This window comes from Alligator mississippiensis, chromosome 10 (assembly GCF_030867095.1).
Source record: "Alligator mississippiensis isolate rAllMis1 chromosome 10, rAllMis1, whole genome shotgun sequence".
NCBI lineage: Eukaryota > Metazoa > Chordata > Crocodylia > Alligatoridae > Alligator > Alligator mississippiensis.
Genome location: NC_081833.1, coordinates 2023589 through 2039302, shown reverse-complemented (window position 1 = coordinate 2039302; position 15714 = coordinate 2023589). Strand labels below are relative to the sequence as shown.

Sequence of the window (15714 nt, the reverse complement as noted above, 5' to 3'; positions counted from 1 at the left end):
AGTCAGCTGGGGCAGCTCAGCTCATTGCTTTACTTCCTGTGGGCAGAAGCAACAGGTTAGCTGACTCTCTGCCCCCTTGCGCAGGTCAAGACCCAAGTGCCTATCATTAGGGACTACTTTTTTCTTTAAAACTCTTTGGAAGGTGCCAGAGTGCAAATAGCAGCAGGGTCCTGCCCAGCCGGGAGAGCTCTCCAGTGAGATAAGTCCTTCCCCAGTGAATGATGGGAAGTGACAGGTCCTTTCTGTGTACTCTCAGCACATGACTCGCAGCTGCCCATCCAATGTGAATTTGCTAGGAGTGATACAGACAGATTGACAGGGCTTAAGATTTCAGATGCAAAAAATCCTTCTGTACAGGAACCCCAGTGTTTCCTTTATAAGAAATCATCATCTTTCTGCTCCCCAGGGCTTCCAGTCTCTTGGTGCTTTATCTGATTGCACAGGCTGCACATTTACGTCACTCCAAAGCTCAACATGTTGTGTTTATTAAGTCTTAACTTGCTCTATCTAAGCAAAATGAGTGCATCCCAGTGGATCAGTCTTTTTAACATGTGTTATCTCCACACAGATACTCCAGTGGAGGTGACCTCGGTAGCACTCATAATGAGCGTGAGAAGCATGGAGAGTCCTTATGAAATGTTGCAAAGAACTGCTGTTAAGGGTAAGTGTGAAGGGCCTGGGGTTGTCATTGACTCATGCACAGGTGAAGCCAGAAGGAACCATCCGGCCTGACCTTCAGCGTAAGACAGGCAAAGAGCCCAGCTTCCATCTAGGCACTGAAGCAAAGCCACCAGATTTGAAAAACCTCTGTTCCCCAGTGGCAACTGCTGGGAGTGAGGCACATTTTCAAATATGGCCATGTGGTTACTGACCTTACTAGGAACTGAGTTCTGCAGGAGATCTGGCCATAAACCTGGATGGTGGCATGACAGAGATGGTGACTCTGATGAAGCTGGGCAGGGGGTGCATAGAGACGATCTCACTGCTTCCTGCTACACTCACATTGGTCTGTGTCCAGCTGCTGCCTCTTGTTTTGTGTTGATTCCAAGCTCTCGGGCAGGAACCATTTTGCTTAGTGTTTGCAAAGAACCTCGCACCATGGACTCCTACTGTACGGGAGTACTGTACTGTGCCGTATAGTACCACTATACAGGCAGTCCTCAACTTACAACGTTACGAGTTACAATGTTTCGCACTTACAGTGTTTATAAATTGACACCTGTTTCAACCTTCTGATGTCAGTTTTGACTTTACAACGCTTGATCTGACGCCAAGCCATGTCAATGAACAAGTTCACTGCATCACCCATCTCCTTGGAGAACACATCCCAAGGAACACAAACTTGGGATGTGTTTCCTTCCAAGGAACACAAACTTCCTTGGACACTTTCTTTAAGAAAAGCAGACGAGACTCCAGAAAAACCTGCAGCCGGGACTCCTGAGAAGACTCCAGCCAAGAACCCTTCAAAAAGTCCAACCAAGAGCCTTTCAAAATGTCTAGCAGAGTCTCCTCAAAGAAGTTTTTCCAAATCAATATGATTGCTATTTACAATATAAATACATTAATGTAGCTATATTACTCATCTATAATTGATTGAGTACAAAATTCTGGGTTATTTTTGGTGAAAATAGGGTATTGGGCCTTGGTTCAGGAACCAATTCTCCATTTATAACATTGTTTGCTATGGGAAAATTGGTTCCGAGTTACAACGTTTCGACTTAAGACGGGGAGGGGGTGGTTTTCAGGAACCAATTGTGTCGTACGTCTGAGGACTGTCTGTACAGATAACATATTGACGTAATACACAGCCATCACCACATGAGCCCTTTGCTCAGGGAAAGAACTGCAACAGAGATGATGATAGTGGGTGCTGTGATGGTAGGTTCTTTAGAAACGCTACTGGACCACGTAGATTAAGTCAGGCAGGGCACTGATAGCCTCATAAAACTGCCCTGCAGTTTCACTTGGGAAAAGTACCACTTCTTTGATACAGGGAATTTGCCAGTTTGTAGGTTTCTAGCTGCCTGCTTGAAGAGGAATCCACTGTCTTGCTCTGTGCGATCCTATAACAAAGAACACTCCCAAATACAAACCACTATCTGCAGTCCATGGTGGGTCCAGTGGGAGCTTTGCTTGAGTAAAGACTGCAGGCTTTGGCCTGAATGCAGACCCAGAAGGATACACATCCACACCTACATTGCTAGCAATCATGTCTTTACTGGCTGAAGCTGAAAGAGCCATTAATTATTACACTCAGATCAACACCGCATCACGTGTGGTGTTTGTTCAGGTCTGAAGATCTCACACAACTCAATAAGACAGAACTTGCCTCTGCCAGGTTTGTTAGGGTTTCCCTGTCGGCACAGCTGGAGGACATTTTCTCCAACAAATCGTCAATTTACTGATAAGCAGAGTTTCGGCTGGACTAAAGGGATTAAAAAATTCAAGTAAAAGATGACAAACAGTTTGTGCCTGAAACAAAACAGAGGAAACATTTCAGAACATTTCATCTGGACATTTTTTGAGATGGAACTTTTAAACTTCGTGCTTCCAAATGGCATTTTCCTTTTGAATGCTAACCTAAATTTAACCAAAGCTCAAAAATGGGTTAAATAAGCCCCAAATAAAACAAAGTATTTTGTTTGGAATCAAATGAAAGGTTTCAAGTTGAGCCAAGAAGATTTGGTTTTCATTTAGCTGTAACCCTCCCCTCCCTGCCCCCTGATATTTCTGTCTTAGTTCTATTTAAACCAGATTCTTGTCTTGATTTTTGGTTTCAGCCACAAAACTGTAAAACCTGTTCTGGGACCAGCTCTGCCAGCCCGGGACTCCGGCCCTGGAAGGATGCAGTGGGCCAGCAGCTCATTCAGCATCTTTGGGAGGCAGAGCAATACTGTGTTCTATATTTTATGGATAGGGAAATGGAGGCACTGCACAGCGATGAGTCTACCCTGCCTCTGACCAGTGCCAGGGAGGGTAGCTGTGAGAATAGGCCCTGCCCTCTTGCTTCATGCATGCCACACGTTGAAAAAAATGTGACAAGTTTGCACGTCCCCCAGTACCACCTGGGTGTACACGTAGTGCTGTTGCAGTGGTGGCTACCTTACATTGTTTGGCATTTAGTGCACGTGTGTAACAGGACTTAATGGTGGAGTGTTTCTTCCCAGCAGAGCCGACAGTCCCCCACTGGGCACTATCAGAAGCAGTATGGACAGACTGGGAGTGCAGGAAGCCTGGCTACCCAGTCCCATCCTGAACTGCAAAGCCATCTCTTCTCTCCCTGCTGTCTGTTGTCTCCAGAGTCCCATGTCCTGATCAGAGGAGCTCTGCAGACTGGAGCAGTGCAGGGATCTCAGCCTGGCATTTCCACATCAGCCCAGCTGTTGGCAGCTCAGGAAATCTGCCCTGCTTTCAATCTCCAAATTGGATATTCATGCAGTGTTAACTCCAGTGTCTCTTAGCTGCATCCCCAGGTCACATGAGACAAGCTTTTTCTGCCCCGGGTGATTTGCTCAGATGTTAATGATTTCATGGAGTTTCTCTGGTGGGTGTTTTATGAGGTGTTGATGCTTTCATTATTCCTGTTAGTCTGTGTTTCCTGCTCCTGCTAGACTGACAATGGGCCCTGCAGGTCTCCTGGGGTAGAACTGGTGGGGAAGACATTTGGATTTGTGTGAATTTTCAGGAACAGGCTTTATCTTTATTTTCCCCCTAGTAGAGTGGGGAAAAAAGATGTGAATTTGAGCTATGAGAAGGCAGCAGGATGAAATATGAGAAAGAAAGATGAGAGCAGGTGGCAATGAGAAGGGTTTTCAGTTTGGGGTGGGGCTAGGACTGATGTGGGATTAAATGCATTGTCCCGTGGGTCTCCAGGCCATCCACTCAGCCTCGTGACACCTGCCTCTTTCCTAATGTAGCATCTGGTCTGTCACTTCCCCCCATATTCTTATTTAGCAGCTTGTGCAATCTTTTATGATGGGGGACACTGTCTGGATCGGTTATTCAGCCTTGCCCCCTCCATCCCTGTCATTCAGATTCTCCCCAAGCAGAAAGCTCTTGTAGCAAAACAAACACAATGGCTCCACCTTGTGACTCCAGCCCCCTTCGCACCGAGGAGCGGCTGTTTTTTCTGATGTCGCTGCTTGAGCAACTGGGGCCAATCTGGAAAGATACCGAATCTCTCAGTAGGCGAGATGGTGAAAGAAATGCTGCTGGCAGTCAGGTCTCCAGGCACTTCCAGTTGGTTCAGGATGCGAGCCAGAGGCTGTCCCTGCGTATGCTGCACTGTGCTGAGCACCTCTCTCATTAGCCAACACAAAAATACGAATGCCAGTACCTGAACAAGCGGAATTCTCCGTCGATCTGGATCCTAGCCCACAAGTGTTGGAAAGCAGCCAAGCTTATTTGTCACAGTTCCCCGAAGTATTTTGGCTATGGCTGTCTTCTCCACCGGTGGGACACCTGCAGGTAACCAGAATGACCGGTCCCTATAAAAAAATGGGAAGAATAAGGCCTGTCTCCTTTTCTTGGCTTTCGTTGAAAATAAAAGATCCTAGGAGAATGAAATCAAGGATTATAGGCCGCCCAGAGGCCAGCTGCTGCAGCATGGTGGGTTGGGGGGCTCTGAAGTGCTTCAAGAGGGTGTAGCAAAAGTTGCTTTTGGGTTAATTCAATCAAAATAAAAGTGAGCCATCACTTGCTGTACCCTGGAGCAGTGCTGAGAGTGACACATGTGATACGTGACTTTATTAGGCTGGACCCCTCCCTGCTTTAGCAACAAATATGGAGCAAAAATCAGCTGGTTTGCAGTACCTCAGCAAACTCCTGAGAGGGTTGACTTTATTTCCTTTCAGTAACTGAGGACGGGTCATGCAGCCGCTCTAGAGACCCTGTGCTCTACATGGGCTGTAGAGTAGGATGTATTATTATTTGCATCAGGCCTGTGGTTTCCTGGTCATTGATCTTTGCAATGCCACATCCTGCTGGGACTAACGCCATGAAGGTGTTTGGAGAGGGAGGGGCCGTAATCAGCAGAGGTATGTGGCCATCAGCTAACCGCAGGCACAGAGCACTTAGAATACACCTCGGGAGGCCAGGCCAGTTCCTGGCGAAGCAATGGAGGGGCTTCTCAGGGAGGGAGCCTTGACATGCAGGGAACAGATCTAAACCATTCTGGGCCTCAGAGACATACATGTACACGGATGAGTCACTGCAACATGAGTCACCGCAGCATGCAAGGGCAGGAGCTGTCCCTTGCACGTGCTTCCACACCCTGCTCGCATGTCATCGCACTTGCTCCCTGTTTGGAGAGCAGCTTTCTTGTTGTTAACTCTGGCTCGGCTCTCTCCAAGAAGGGGCAGAGGAGGGGCGAGGAGTCCAGTATCTGATGGGGCTGATTCCATGAAGGAGCGGTTGACAAGTGGCTGCCAGGAAGGGTTTGAAGGGATGACTGGTGGTGCCTGTTCCAGTGCTACGATCGCAGCAATCAGTGGAGGTTGCACGAAGACACTCAAGCAGAGCCTTTTGAGTTTCATGGTATGGATGATGGCCAATGTAGTGGGGGGGAGAGAGAGCTGTGATCAGAAGCGGTGTGGATGTGTGGTTACCCATTGCCAGCTCTTCTCAGGAAGGCCAGCTCTGGCTGCAGTCCCAGCTCCAGTGTGGACGGAGTTTGCCACACTCACTGAAGGCCATGAGGACACATCAATGCATCAGTTGTGTGGAGGATGCCTTGTCTTATTTGAGCATCTCAGCGTGCTTTACTGGCATGAACAGACACCTCACCTGGTCCCTGCGCAGCCAGGGTTACCTTCACCTTTTAATCAAGGAAACTGAGGTCCAGCTGCTGAATGGCCGGAGCTGGAAGGCCACCCCTTACTAACACACGATGGAACTGATTGCAGCTGCCCTCCTCTCTGATGCTGTGTGTTGTTAGTGGAAGCCGGACTGCTAAGGAACAAAGATCCTGTTTCTATGGAAATGTCCTCAGGAGCAATGAGTGAGGGAAGAGAAACGCAGGAAATGTGTTAATGAAACTGCCTGTTTCTCCCTCCTCAGTTTTTACAGCAGACACCCATGGGCCCTCAAAGTCTGGCCCTGCTCAAGCCACTATCATTTCTCTGATCATTACAGGTGCAGAAAGGCCTTACAGATGAGTGGCTCATGGGGAGGTACCCCTGCTGAGCATTTGGCCCATCTGTCCTTTCCAAGAGGCTCAGATCTAGGTAAAATGTGATATCCCAGTGGATTACCTCCTGGATACCACGTCTTCTGTGTTACAGAGGATGTCCCGCAAATGCAGTAGGCTTTTCCTGTGGGCTACCTGATGCTAAATGGCTTGAGCCCAATTTCACTTCTGCAGTGTACAGATTTTTGAGCCTACGTTATCAGAGTTTATACTGAGATCATAGTATTAATAAAGACTGATTAATAAAGGTTGGAATTAATAAAGGCAGAAAGCCACCCCCCACTGTGTGGCTTACATGACAGTTCTTGCAGCACAGAATGGCGGGGCTAGTCACTGGGACTGACTTGCAGGCATGTATCTGTGGGTAACGGGGGTGCTGATGATTACCCATCAGATCACGGTAAATAGCTTGCGTCTGTGCAGGCAGTGCTGGCACTGCCCTGCTGCTGCCCTTGCTGCTTGCATTTCTCATTTATGAGAGGCAAGGATTTCTTAGGGTGAAAACATGGTGCAATCACAGACATCACCCTAAGAACCCTTGCCTTGCATGATTTCTGGACCATTGCAGCTACAACATCATCTATGAATATAAGAATTGCCATCGATAGGTCAGACCATAGGTCCATTTTGCCCAGTCTCATGTGTCACACGGGGGCAGAGAGCGGAGTGACTGGGTCTGCCCAGGGTTTTTCCCCTGCTCCTCTCTCCCTCGCAGCCTCTAGCACTGAAGGTCCAGGAAGGTCGGATTCAGCAGAGGCCGTGCCCCTCGCTCCTGTGCTCAATAGGGATGGATGCCCCTTTCCTCCAAGCATGTGTCTAATCCCTTGGTGAATCTGGATGAACTTGCTGCTTCCACCGCACCTGGTGGACATGAGTTTGTGGGCACCAGGTGCGGTGGAAGCATGCTTTAATGACTTGCTGGGTGAACAAGAACATCCTTGTGTTGGTTTTAAACTGCCGGCCTGCTTGCTTCACGTTGTGACCCCTTGATCTTGTGAACACTGGTCAGCACTCACTCCCCTGCCCGCCCCCCACCAACACCGCTGTGGCTGCCTGTGGGCAGTCGCCGTGCCCCCCCAGCCTCCTGGGGCACGCAGCGTTCATGTTGGGTACTCACCTACAGCAGACAGTGCCCACAAGCACAGGGTGGTGGTGAATGTTTAGCTGGTATAAAGAGAGGGCGAGGAAGGCTTCCTCGATGGACCAGGGACACTTAAAAGCCATAATGGGGATGGCAATTACAGAAACTCCTGTTGCAGACAACCGGCGCGGAGCACTGATCCACTGGGGAGACTATAGTTTGGTGCCCAGGGCAGGGGGTCAGACGCGATGATCTCCTGAGGTCCGTCCCGACCCTAAAGATCTATGAAATCTAGGAAAGAGTCAGTAATAAATCCCTATTCTCTTCTCTGCACCCTGCAGGTGGTAAACCCTTCTCCTGCCCCCTCCTAGGAAGCCCCTCCAAGCGCTCATCATCCCCCTTGTCCTTCCCTCTCCTCTGGGCGGTGCCAGGCTGTAGGAAGGGGCATCCACAGCAGATGCTGTCCCCTCGGCTCACGATTCCGCCCCCGCACAGCCTGCCTGGCCAGGCCCGGGCCCGGGCCCGGGCCCGGTGCGCGCTGCCTCCCGCGGGCGGGCGCGGATTGGCGGCGGCGGCGGCGGCGGGCACCTCCCCACGGGCGGGCGCGGTGGGCGGCGCTGCCTGCCCTGCCCTGCTCTGCCCTGCCCGGGCCCGGCTGCTCGGCGCCCGCTGCCTGCCAGTCTGCGGCGGAGCGGGGCCATGGCTGCAGCTCCGGCGGGTAGGCACCGGGCCGGGCTGGGGGCCGGGGCCGGGGCCGGGGCTTGGGCCGCGGGACTAACGCGTCTCCTCCTTGCCCCCACAGAGGCGGAGACCCGGCAGCAGCTGCTGCGCACCGTCAAGAAGGAGGTGGGTGCGCGCAGCTGGACCCGCTCCAGATGTTAGCGGGGGCGGGGGCAGAGGATGCGCGCAGCTGGATGCGCCCCGGGGTGGGCTCGGGGGTGCACATCTGGATGCCCCAGGCTCGGCTCGGGGGTGCGCAGGGCGCAGCGCTGGAGGGGCTGCGCCAGATGTTGCCCTCTGCGGTGGCTGGCCCTGCGGGAGCGGGGTGGGTGCAGCCCCTGCAGCTGCTCGCCGGGTTGCCGGGGGGCTCTGCCTTGCCCTGTCCTGGGGGCTCCTCCCCGCCACCCCAGGCCCGGTAGCCCGGGCAGTGGCTCTGGAGCACGGCACCTCGGGCAGGCTGGGAAGCACCGAGCTGAGCCCCCGCCGGGCTGGGCTGGGCAGGGCAGGGCAGGTTTGCTCCCAGCTGCTCCAGCCCCTGCTGCTGCATGGGGGAGAGCTGGGCATGGGGGGCAGAGTCGCTAGAGCAGGGCCCGGGGGCCGCGGACTCCTGGGCTCTGGTGCCTCTGACCTTGGTTGCCTGCCTCTGGGGGACATGCGTAGGGGAAAGGCACAGCCGGGTGCTCCAGGGAGTCATCTCTTCTCATTTAAAGTCCCTCTGGGTCCTTTGCTGCCACAGCAAGAGCTCCCGTAGCAGCAGGAGCCCAGCGGGATGGCACCAGGCAAAGCAAACGGGCTGCCTCTGGGCTGGCAGAGCCTGCAAGCTGAGGGCACGGTGCAGCCTCATCTGCACTCTGTTCCTGGTCCCCCCCTGCCCCCCAGGTTTAGCGAGCTGGTTTGGCAGTGCTTGGAGTCCCAGTGCTGACCCTTTTCCCTGTGGCGAACCCAGGACCCTGGGCTCACCCCTGGGCACACGCCACCCCTGCACCTCACCCTTGCCAGCCATAACTCTTGGTTGCTCTCTCGTGCTGAGCCTGGCTGGTGAGGACTGTCTCTCCTGCCCGGAGCCCTCTCGTGGAAGGGAGACGGCACAGGCTGCGCTGTGGCTGCCTCTGCCTGGACCTTGAATTGTGGGAGAGGCAGACAGAGCTTTCTGTGTTCCTGGGCTGGATGTGGAGTGCCAGGAGGTCACAGCCAGATGCTGTTCCCAGCCCCTGGACCAAATTAGCTGCTTTCCTAGGCTGGCAACACAGTCCTGTTTATTGGTGCTAGTGTGGGGGGCTGCATACACCTGACCCTGTAGGCTGGAGGGCATTTGGCACCAACGCAGATGCCATCTTGCATCTTTTAAAATGTGTTTTTGCTGTGGATGCTGCTCCTCTGTGACTTGTGTGTGTCTGAGTGGTCCTGGGGGGCAGGACTGACACCGATCTTCCCTGTGCCTGTCTACCTGTCCCAGCTGGTAGGTCACTGACTCCTGAAATGCTTGAGTCCTGCGCTTGCAGTGGTTCAGGGCTGTTGGCAAGAGCAGGGGAAGGAGGATGCAGGCTGCCCATATGCACATTTGTGCTCTGGGCCTGTGTGTGTGTGTTCACAAGATGGAAGATGATGAGGGCCTAATTGTAGGCCTCTCTGCCTTTCTGGTTTTCCGTTGAACACACGAGCAACATTTTCTCTCTTTCTATTCATAGCAGCCTTTCGTAGCTTGTTTTGCATACATTTGCTTTGGATGGGGTGCAGTAGCTGATGTGTAGCTTTGTTTGCCCTCAGATTTCAAAGCTTTTTGCAAATGTGGGAAAGAGTTATCCCCCTTCTACAGCTGTGAAAACTGAGACACAGAAAGGAAGCCATTTATCCAAGTCAGTGACAGACTTGAGAACAGGACTGAGGGATGCTGGTCATGCCCTTCTGCCTCATGCCCTAGACATCCATCACTGCTGTTGCAATGTAAACCAAGCCTACCATCCACAGTCTTCAAGGAACAGCTGTGGTTGGCATCCAAAGGGCCAAACCGCCCTTCATCCTGGGATGGGTGTGGTAGAAAGGATTGCTCTGTGGTGCCTTGACAACGGCTGCCAAAGCCAGAAGGAGGGTGCGACATGTTTTGAGCAGTTGAAATAAAGCATCTCATTGCAATTTGTCTGCAACTTCTCCTGGGCTGAGCCGCATAGAGAGCAGACGAGGAAAGCAAAGGCAGTTAGTTCCCAGAGGAGGATGCTAAAGGCTGATACGATGAGAGGGAAGGAGGCAACACCCAGTGCCCTGAACACAGAAGTTAACATGGTTTTGTGCAACAGACCCATGATCCCAGTCTGGGACCATGTTCTGTCCTTTTCAGCTCCTCTCCTGTCCTCCCGGCCATTTACTGAACTGTGCAATAAACCACAGGCCTAACCTGAATCCCACATGGCTCCCCCTTCTCCAGGGACCGAACTGTCTGGGCAGTGGTGTGTTGTGCCTCAGGGTTTTCAATACACAAGCTGCTGCATCTTGAAGATGAAGGAGGCAGTTTGAAGAAGAAGGCTTCACGCTTGGAGTGGCAGGTGGTGGAGGTGTGGGAGGCCTTTGGTGTCTGTAGGAGCGTACGCTGCATCTGCTGTGTGGAAGAGCAGCCTTCCCTTGCTGTGTTTTGATGGGTCTGGGTCAGCTTGACCTGAGGGGTGAAGGCTGCATCAAGAGGAGGGAGGAGGGAGAAAGAGTGCAAAAGGATGCGTGGCCGTGAAAAGACACGTTGGCCGAGTGACATCTTGCCTGTCAGCCTGCCGCTAGGCCACGTTTGTCAGTGTACAGCAGTGTCGTGCTGTAAACGCGCTCTTCCAGGTTGTCAGAGTCGTGAGATTTTTCTGGCAGCCCTGTTGCATCCTGAGCTCTGCGGGAATCTTGGTGTCCTCTCTGCTCTCGGGGCCTAGTGCTCTTAGCAACAGATGTCTCCACCTTCCTCAAGCTGTTTCCTAGTCTGTTCCCTGGCGAAATCCATGGGGGCCCTGTGGCCCTGATTCAGTGCTGAAAAATGAGGCCTGCGTTTATGCTCTTTGTTGAGCCCCGGGTCTACATTTCCCTTCCAACTCTGTCCCCACTCAGCTCAACAGAAGAAACATAACCCAGAAAGTTTTATTTTTTGCAGTTCTGTAGTTATTCAGTGACGTTTCTGGTAAGTGATCCAGCCCACCCATCTGTTGTGTTTTCTCACCTGCTCATTAGACCTACTTCAGCTTGGTGTGCATGGGCACATGCGTGTTTTTTCCTCTTCCTTCTCACCTAACTTAGCTCCAAGTCCAGCTGAAGGCCCAAGTGATTCCCTGCAGATATCAAAGAAGGCCCTGCAGGAACCTTCTCCCTCTCTTCTGCTCTCAAGGCACCCAGCTTCTGCACGAGTGTTATCTCTCATTCTGTTGGATTGGGTTACGAGGCCTTGGCTCAAGCCCTGGGGCAGACACTGGTGTGCTGTATCTGGTACAGACCTGGACAGCACTCTCTGAAATTGGGTAGTGCCTCACTTGTCAAGGGTGCAAATGGCTTATCCTATTGCAGGATGTCTATACCGGGGGTTTGCAGTGGTACAGTGACAGAAGGAACTAAACCCCAGGGTAGGTGAGGCCTAGAGCAGAGGGGTACTTGGCACAGAGTGCCCCGGTGACCTGTCGGGATTGCGTGCGGTAATCAGTGCATACGTGTAACGTGCCAGTGTGGCAGGGGGGCAGCTGCTGGGAGTCGTGCTGCAGGTCTTGCTGTCCCACCCTTGTTCGGTGCCCCATGCCTGGGGGAGCTGCGTGGCTGGGGTCAGCACCGTACCTAAACTCCTGGCGGCCCTGGGCAAACTTTTAGTATCAGGCCCCCCCTTTGTCAGAAGCAATGATAATAATAATAATAATAAAAATTACCATTTCCGGGCCCCCTTTCTGTCCGGGCCCTGGGCAGCCACCCGGCTTGCCCATGCCTGCATCTGGCCCTGGGTGGGATGGAGGGGGGCAGATGGCCTCACATTGTTGGCACACTTCAGCGATATGTTTAGGGATCAAATGGAGGGAAATAAATCAAGGTTGAACCTGAAAGCTGAAAATGAACCCCTAGGCCTTCTGGGCAGGGAAGGAAGCACAGCATGACTGGTTGGGAAATGAGTGTGTGTGTGTGTGTGTGTGTGTGTGTGTGTGTGTGTGTGTGTGTGTGTGGTTTTGTCTGCTGGTTGTTTCTGTCATTTTTCTATGGGGGGCATCAGGAAAGAAGAAAACAATATAAAACAAGCAAACGCCCCCCACCAGAGAACCCAAACCAGAATTTCTGTTTTCAAGGTGAAATGCATCCTGTTTTTGGTGTCTGAACACTGAGAAGGGCTCAGTTTAGAAAGGGTTGGATCTATTTATTTATTTTTGTAATGAAAACTTGAAAAACTTCAGCCAAAACAGGGAAATGCGTAATTCACTGAAGAAGCAATTTGTATGAATCAAAATCTCTTTTTTTTTTTTTTCCCCCCCCCCATTGAAAGGCTTTTGCCCACTCCATGTAGCAGCGTTGCAGACAATGACTTGGGAATTCGGTGTTGTACTTGGGGGACAACTTGTCGTAGGCTCGGCCTGTTCATTTTCCTGTTCTGTGCTGTCACTTTACAGCAGCACAACGTGGGTGTAGAAACGGTAGTGGATGAGAATGGGTGAAAAGAGTGCACAGCTGTAGAGTGACAGCACAAAATGTAGAGCAACAGAGAAACCATTGTTTTGAGGTGTATTGAGGGCGGGAGACCCGAGAGCTCTGGAGGATGGAGTATCTGCATGGAACAAGCACTCGTCTGGTTTATTCCTCTCTTGCAGTTTTGCTTTCTTACTTAACTTGCCCCTCAGTGTTTTGAATGTTTTGTTAATAAATAATTGACATGCACCTATTATTCACTTCAGTTCATATTCTTAGACTTTCTTTTCTTTTCGTAGTTTATTGATTGGCCAGAGCCTGCTGTATTAATGATGTTTTATAGTTCTGTATATAGTAGATATACTTTTTTCTTTTCTTTTTTGCCTGTGGGTTTGGTTTTTGTTTTGTTTTGTTTTGTTTTTTGTTTTTAATAGCATGAATGAGCTTTGCTATAGATTTTATGTGAGTCTTTCCTGGATTAGAGGGGCAAAAATCAATCTCCTTTTCTTCTACTTTTTCCACTTAATTTGTTTGCTACACCAGTCTTATTTAGCTTGCAGCAATCTAATGTAAAATTATTACAATCTGACTGTTTCTGCAGCCGTTGTCTGCCCTCTTGGAGTAAGTCCTTGCAGCCATCATTCTGAAATGTCGAGTTGCTGGTGTCAAGGCCAAGGAATCTATTCTGGTTTGTTAGCAAGTTGATATATTTCTAATACAGCTTCATTGGGATCTCCTGGAGAATGAATGCTGGAGCTATCATCAAGGCAAAAAAAATATGATTTTATTCAACTGTCAGGACCGCTTGGACAAAATAAGGCCTGTCAGTCTCCTCTTCAAGCTTATATTGAAGGTCGTTGACTATCAAGGAGCCCTCGGATGTCTCTTCCCAGCCAGACCAGCCTTTTTAAATGTGCCTATGTCCAAAGTAAACAAAAGGCTTTAATATACTGCTGCTCGGCTGTCTGCATTGATCTCTGCAGAAAACAATATTTCTAATCACAAGGGGACATTTTCTGCCTCTGAAGATGAAAGCACTTGCTTGCAGGGGCCTTCTCAGGTTCCAGCAAGCCTGGGGGAGGAGGTTTTAAACCAAGCACAATTTTCTTGCCTCTGTCTCTTGTATGCTCCCCTTGTAAACATTTTGGGGGAGATCTATGCTTCAGGCAGCATAGCCTTGATTTAGGGCTGCCAAGATGTCATCCTTTGGTGCGTGTGCAGCATCAATCTGTTGCCGTGGAAATGCCTGCCTTTTCACAAGCTTAAGGCTTCGAAGCAAGACAGTCTGGGAAGGTGGATCCGATTCCAGTGCAAATGCTGCTGGGAGCTGGTAAATTTGCCCAACAGGCTCTACATCCTGAATGATCCCATGCCCATTTTCGGCTTGGTTGTCCAGGACCAGCCATTGACATGAGTCCGGAGAGGGGCTTTGAATTCGTGGCTGTTGCTGCGCCTCTTGGTACGACATGACTTTCCCATGTGTGTGGTGCCTGGGGTGTGCCTGGCAACCTGCACAGGCGGGCTGGCAGCTTGCTGGGCAAGGCCAGGCACTGGGAGGTCAGGAAACCACCGAAGTAAAGGCTTCTCCTATGGTGCTCCTTTGCCTCATGGAGCATTGCAAGTCTGGCGTTGTACCGGCAGTACCAACAGGTGCAAAGAAAAATGCTGCATTCAACCAGGAAAACAGGACCAGAACCTGCCACCCTTGCTCAGAGCTCTCCAGGTCCTGTTGCAAGTGGGAGGTTGGGCCACTGTGGGCCCAGCGTGATGGGAGAGGCCCACTGCTGTGATCAGAGCTGTATGCAGTTTTAGCCTACGTATACATGCCTACTGGGGGGGAACATGGACCTGGCTTTGTGTGCAGCCATACCATTGCACAGACTTCTACTTTGCACTTAATTTCCCTGTGCTTTAAAGAAAAATGAGAGGCCACAGAACAGAAACCAATTGTCAAACGACGTAGTTGGCTGAACCTGTATTTTGACGCAAAATATCTTGCTGGCAACATATCTGGGCCTTGCAACAGGCTCCCGTCTGTGTCACGTGGCTGATCCCCCAGCAGCAGCCTGTGTCGATGTCTTATTTAGTCAGTGGCAATAAATAATTGATTAACACTTCTTAGCAAGCCAAAGGTCTCAGTCGATAGGATTAGAATCGTCGTTTCAGGAGCTGCCAGAGCGTGGAGCTGCCGAATGATGCCAAACAGAAGCAGGCTGAGTGGTCGGGCACGGCACGGCTTGGCATCCGCTCTGCAAAGGCAGGCGGTTTGTCCCGCGGGCGCGTGAGTCGGTGTGGCTGGAATTGTTTCTTGCGGGAATCTGGCGTGGGGGCCATGCTCACCCGTGTGGCTCCGGCAAGTGAACAGGCCAGATGTGACTGGTGAAAGTTGAGCCAGGTCTTGAATCCTGCACAGTGCAGTGGCCAAAAGAGGCTGATGGGAATTAGCAGGGCCTGGGAAGCCGGGATTCATTCGAGCTTATGGGCAGTTTCAGGGAATTGCCGCAGGTTCTCTCCCAGACTAGATCTGCCTGCACCTGGGCATCTTGTATCACTGGCTCTGCATTCATGGTGCTCCCTGCACAGGGATTAATTAGAAATGGACATTTCCTGTCTTGGGAATCCTCTGAAAAAACATCTCCAGCAGTTAAAGTGGCTGGGGCAGGAGCCAGGCAAGTGAAGCCTTTATACATGGCATGGGGTTCTTTCAGTGATAAAGAGACCTTGAAGTCCTTGGCTGAAGAAAGCACTTGGACTCTGGGAGTGGCAGCACTTTAACAGATCAAAGCACACTTCGTTGCGGTTATTTATTGAATAGTCTGCTAGTAAATTCTCCCGCAGATCAGTGGTGGGCTTTGGCTGCAAGCTGCATTGGTGCTTGAGAGAACTGTTTGGCACCTGCCATTGGAGTAATCGAGGCATTGATTCCTGGGAAGATAAGAGACTGTATTTTGCACCATGCAGATATCAATACTAGATGTTTTATAAAGACGGCAGATAAATGGACGTTATGCCTTTGTCTGCTAAAGGAGCCAGATGAACAAAACAGTGCCCTTGGTCTTTTACATGCAAAAAGAAATGAATCCAGCAAGTGAGAGAGAGGCTGGAT

The 15714-nt window shown here is 51.1% G+C and overlaps 1 protein-coding gene across 7 annotated transcripts in view; it reads left to right on the top strand.

The window, feature by feature from the left end:
* Positions 1 to 7882: 7882 nt before the first annotated feature.
* The window catches only part of SGSM1 (small G protein signaling modulator 1), a 53855-nt gene continuing 46023 nt past the window's right edge, over positions 7883 to 15714 (top strand). For 4 of the 7 annotated variants that reach the window (XM_014594787.3, XM_019486887.2, XM_006272807.4 and 1 more), the window contains exons 1-2: positions 7884 to 7986; positions 8071 to 8114. In XM_014594787.3, the coding sequence (XP_014450273.1) occupies positions 7968 to 7986; positions 8071 to 8114 (63 nt within the window). In that variant the 5' untranslated portion in view covers positions 7884 to 7967. Of the gene's footprint in view, positions 7987 to 8070; positions 8115 to 15714 lie in introns of all 7 variants that reach the window. The other 3 variants (XM_059713335.1, XM_019486886.2, XM_059713334.1) reach the window with 1 other exon arrangement.